Source organism: Sciurus vulgaris (genome assembly GCF_902686455.1).
Source record: "Sciurus vulgaris genome assembly, chromosome: 15".
In the NCBI taxonomy this organism is placed as follows: Eukaryota; Metazoa; Chordata; class Mammalia; order Rodentia; family Sciuridae; genus Sciurus; species Sciurus vulgaris.
Genome location: NC_136476.1, coordinates 69,622,685 through 69,627,921, shown reverse-complemented (window position 1 = coordinate 69,627,921; position 5,237 = coordinate 69,622,685). Strand labels below are relative to the sequence as shown.

The 5,237-nt window shown below is 43.8% G+C and overlaps 1 protein-coding gene across 1 annotated transcript; it reads left to right on the top strand.

The window, feature by feature from the left end:
• Nucleotides 1-3,871: 3,871 nt before the first annotated feature.
• LOC306645038 (6-pyruvoyl tetrahydrobiopterin synthase-like) lies at nucleotides 3,872-4,401 on the top strand. Its single transcript, XM_079112294.1, has one exon. The coding sequence runs from the start codon at nucleotides 3,951-3,953 to the stop codon at nucleotides 4,170-4,172; it is 222 nt and encodes a 73-aa protein (XP_078968420.1). The 5' UTR covers nucleotides 3,872-3,950; the 3' UTR covers nucleotides 4,173-4,401.
• The last annotated feature ends 836 nt before the right edge of the window (nucleotides 4,402-5,237 follow it).

Sequence of the window (5,237 nt, the reverse complement as noted above, 5' to 3'; positions counted from 1 at the left end):
AAAGTACTGTATGCTGGTTATAATTTCATTATCCATGGCCAATATCTTTTAAAAATCACAAATCTGATACGCTAAAAGTGATATGTTATTTAATTTTTCACTTTTCTTTACTAAAGAGTTTGGATGTCTGGTTCACATTCTTACTGTAAAAATGAGTTCTTCAGTGTGAACAGTCTCTTCTCATTTGCCCGTTTAGTGGATGCCATGCTGCGCTGCCCAGACTACCCTGGCAAGGCCCATCCATTAACTCTCTGTGTTGATGGCCGACAGCTCTGGCTGAGTCTCTCTCTGAGAACTGGTATCAAATGCAAAGAGTTAGCTAGGCAACATCCCTCCTCCTCTCTCCAGGGCAGCCTGAATCCAGAAGTGGGTCACTGTTGTAGGACAGGGAGCATAAAGTCCTGGCCCTCCTGCCTCCAAGTGAGACAACTTTGAAGGATCATCTCAGCTCCCCACAAAATCAGCTGAGGTCTTTATTGTAACTGCGTCACAATTCGCTCCTCCCTCCGTCAGACCCTGCTTCTCTCCTTCCCTTGGGGATATTGATCCCCAGAGGTCTCCACAACACACCTCCTACACATAGACCTCTCTCTGGGCCTGCTTCTTAGGGAAGCCAACCAAGACACCTGGGGATATGTGTCTTATTCTTTTTTTTTTTTTTTTTTTTTTTTTTTTTTTTTGGTGCTGGGGATTTGAACCCAGGGCCTTGTGCTTATGAGGCAAGCACTCTACCAACTGAGCTATATCCCCAGCCCCTTTTTATTCTTAATGATATATTTTTTAAAACTTTATTATCCCTAATGCTATGTAGGTTAAATTCTTTCTCAATTCATTTTTATCTTTTGCAGAACGAGATAAGTAAAGCTAGACCTAGTGAGGTAGCAGAACTAAGAAGCTACTCCCAGGTAGGGCAGGATGGAGGTAGGAATGTGGATGCGCACTTGAAGTGGCTTAGGGAGAAAGGGATGAGGAACCAGCTTAATGCTTCTGAATCCTGGCCCAGCTGTCAGCTTCCCCCACGTGCTGGGAGATCGACTTAACACCCCTTAACCAGTGTAAGTAATCAGATGATTTGAAGCTACTAAGCATTGGCCCGTGGAGAAGGTGCTGACCGGGAAGCCCCACACTGTACTTACAAGAACCTCTGGTCAAGATGTAGATGAAATAACTGCTCAATTCACAATAGCCAGACTGTGGAACCAACCTAGATGCCCTTCAATCAATGAATGGATAAAAAACTGTGGTATATATATATATATATACAATGGAATATTACTCAGCTATAAAGAATAATAAAATTATGGCATTTGCAGGCAAATGGATGAAATTGGAGAATATCATGTTAAGTGAGATAAGCCAATCTCAAAAATCCAAAAGATGAATGATAAGCGGATGATGACACATAATGGGGGGTGGGAGGGGGGCAAGAATGAAGGAAAGAGGGACTGTGTAGAGGGAAAAGAGAGGTGGGAGGGGTGGGGGGGAGGGAAAAATAATGGAATGAATCAAACATCATTACCCTATGTAAATGTATGATTATGCAAATGGTATGCTGTTACTCCATGTACAAACAGAAACAACATGTATCCCATTTGTTTACAATAAAAATAAATTTAAAAAAAAGATGTAGATGAAAGGGCTGGACTCAATGCATACAGCACCTGATTTCTCTGAGCCTGACATGCCCCTGTGTGGGCACCTCCTCTGGAGGTACCTCCCCATCACAGGACCGTGTAGACTGTGGCCGCATACCTTGGGCCCACTTTCAGTCCTCGAAATCTCTCAGTCTCCTATTTACAGGGCTCTCCATTCCTGCTCCTTAACCTGCAGGAGTCCTAAACTCCCAAGGCCCACCTGGACCTCCTTTCCAATCCTAGCCTCAACATTTCTGTCACTCCTACACACACACATACACACACACACACACACACACACACACACCTCTTTCCATGCTCCACAGTGGCATGCAGGTACCTCTCTAGCCAGCTGTCTCTCAGTCTCCCAGAAATGGTTGCCCTTCCTCTTCCGACACAAGGCTTCATGGTAGATATGGAAGAGATGGCTGGTAACAAGCTCCTGAACTGGGGGATCCAGTTTCTGGTAGCTTCTCTCAGGTGAGGCCGTGAGAGAGTGAGAGATTGAGCCCCATCTTCCTACCTGCAAAGAAGAAACTGAACTACAACGGGCTGAGAACCAAAGGTCAAAACAGGGTGGTATAAGATGGGGTTTTCGAAAAGGAGAAACTGTAGACAAGTAGAGGATTCAACTATGAACTATAGGAGAAAATGAGAAATCATTTTTCCTTTGAGCCCAAATCCTAAAAAATAAAATATTCTAAGCCTGAGCTTGGCTGGTTTGCTATGTGGAAGAACAAGAGACCCAAGAATCTCTAACTTCAGGACTGGGGACGTTGTAGCTTTGTGACAGAGTACTCGCCTCCTGTGCCTGAGGCCTCCAGGCACAATCCCCAGAATCACAAAAATAAATAAACAAAAGAAAAAAGACTCTGATTCCAGATGTCAGCTAGAGTGGATCTCATTTTGTGGTGAGGTGGTACGTTTGAGAAAACTTGCCTTGCATATTTTCCTAAGACATGTTCAGTAGAAAAGTATTCATCTTTGAGTAGAACTGTGCAAAAAAAACCCGAGACTATGCTCACTTCCAGAATCTTCTCAGCCCATGTCACACCTCATCTTTTTCTTCCCTGCAGACTTCTCCAGCTCAAGGGGAGGCTGGCCCACCATCCCTCCTTCTTCATGTAGGATCTTGGTCCCTTACTTGGTCCCTCTTTGTCCTGATTCTTCAATCAGTTCCTTCCAATTGGCTCTTCTCTCTGAGCCTAAAATCCTTCCCAATAACCACACTAAGCAACATTCCTCTTGAAAACCCACCTCCGGCACACCTTAGTCACAAATACCTGTAAGCTTCTGTTCATGCATCTGTGTCCACCAAAAACTTGTGATTTCCCTGAAGGCCAGAGATGCTGCCATCTTGCACAGCACCACAGGGCACACTGACCTCATAGTCTATGTGAAGGTTTTATTAGTGCACAAGAGATGAATGAACGAGGGAAGAAAAGCATCTTTCCCTCCACTCACTAGATGGCGCTCAGGCATTTTTTCCAACTACACAATAAGTAAATGGTTCAAAGGTTGACTGGACCATTCAGTGAGCTTACTACCACTTTCTCAGCCAAGGAAACCTTTATTATAAGGGTCTGGAAATTATAGACTCAGGTTCTAGAAACAAGCTTTGAGTTTGCATAACCTCAGGTTAAAACATCTGCAGTGAATGAAATACAGTTCCCACTTGCTGCCAGGCATTCTTTTATGCATTCCTTCAAAAAGTTCATTGAACACCCACAATGTGTCAGCTCCTGAGTTCCATGCTGAGGACCGCGGTGAGGAGAAGAAAATGGCATTATCTCGGTACCCGTGGACATTTCAGCATTAATCAGACACCCATTAAATTATAAATGTAGAAATGAGAGGTATATGCTGCTACCAGAACACCTACTAACCAAGACAGGAAGTCAAGAATGGACCCCTGGGAGCAGAATGGCCAAGTTAACATCCGAAGGGAGCGGAGGCTCTCACCAGGCACAAGGGAAGTGGAGGGTCATAAGCAGAGATAGAAATAGGTTCCAAAGGGCTGGGCTTGTGGCTCAGTGGTAGAGCATGTGCCTAGCATGTGTGAGGCACTGGGTTTGATCCTCAGCACCTCATTAAACAAATGAATAAAGAGGGCGGGCTGTGCGCCTGCTGGGGCCCTTGCGGGGCTGCTTGGGCAGAAATGCTGTGAGTGCAGGACTTGGCCAAGCTCCCTAGGAGGCGCAGATCTCTGAGTGATGCGGAAACCTGGAAACTGGGAAATGCAACAGTCCCAATGGCCATGGGCACAATTACAAAGCTGTGGTGACAGTATATGGAGAGACCAATCCTGTTACAGGAATGGTTGTGAATTTGACTGACCTCAAAAAATATATGGAGGAGGCCATCAGGAAGCCCCTTGATCACAAGGATCTGGGTGTGCCATATTTTGCAGATGTTATAAGAACGATAGAAAACGTAGCTGTATATATCTGGGAAAACCTCCAGAAATTTCTTCCTGTGGGAGTTCTTTATAAAGTAAAAGTGTATGAAATTGACAATAATATTGATTGTAGTCTATAAAGGAGAATAGTTCTTAGGGATTAACATTGTAGAAAGTCTAATTTCTTTCCATATTTAAAAAAGATCTGTACCTCTTGGAATATTAAGTAGTCACCACATAGTTGTTGTTCTGCATTGTGTTCTGAAGTGCCTGATTTATTGAAATCATTGTAAGACCTGTTGTGAATTTAAATCTATTTTAAAATAAAGCTTGTAGTTTATCCTGAATATCACTTAGAGAATCCTTTACCTGTAGATTAAAAATCACTTTATCTTTAAAAAAAAAAAAAACTAAAAAAAATGTTCCAAGGCCCCAAGGGGAGTTTGAGGACATGAATGACAGGAGAAGCTGGCTGGGTCAGTGCAAGGGTAAAGGAGTATCAGGTGAGAGCAGGCTGGAGACATGGGGAGGGTCTGACCTGGTGGGCCTTCTAGGCCATAATAAGAACTTTGGTCTTTATCCTAAGAGAAGCTAGAAGTCATTGAAGTGATATAAGCAGGGAAATGACAGATCATATTTGTGCTTTAAATCACTTGGGCTGCAACATGGCTAATGTCTTGGAGGAGGCCTTCCAGATGTGGGAAACCAGTTAGAATGATGTCGTGGAGAAGGAGAGAGAAGTTGATGGCTTGCACTAAGGCGGTTGGAAGTTCCTCCCTTACACCAAAGCCAAACTTACATGCAGTGATTCCAGCTCTTTCTTCTGGGACCACAGAGAAGAGGTCAACTCCACATCAATATGACAGCCTTTTAAGTAGCTTCAGCAATGCATCGTGCCACCAACTCTTCCACTCCACCCCACCTAGAACTTTCCTTTAAAGTAGCTCCTCAAATGTCCTGGATGTTAGTTCCCTTCACTGCCCCTGTCAGGACAATCCCAGTGGGCCAACAAAGACTAAGCTCAACATGCCAAAGCTTCTAGAGATTAAGATGAACATAGAGGATAACGTTGACGTTGTAAAGCCATGATACAGCATGAAAACAAAACAGGAAGAGTTAAGCCTGCAACCTGACAGCCAGAACAAGATAAATGAACATCTGACCTCATCAGGCTAATATAATAGCCACCAATGTTTACTGCAATT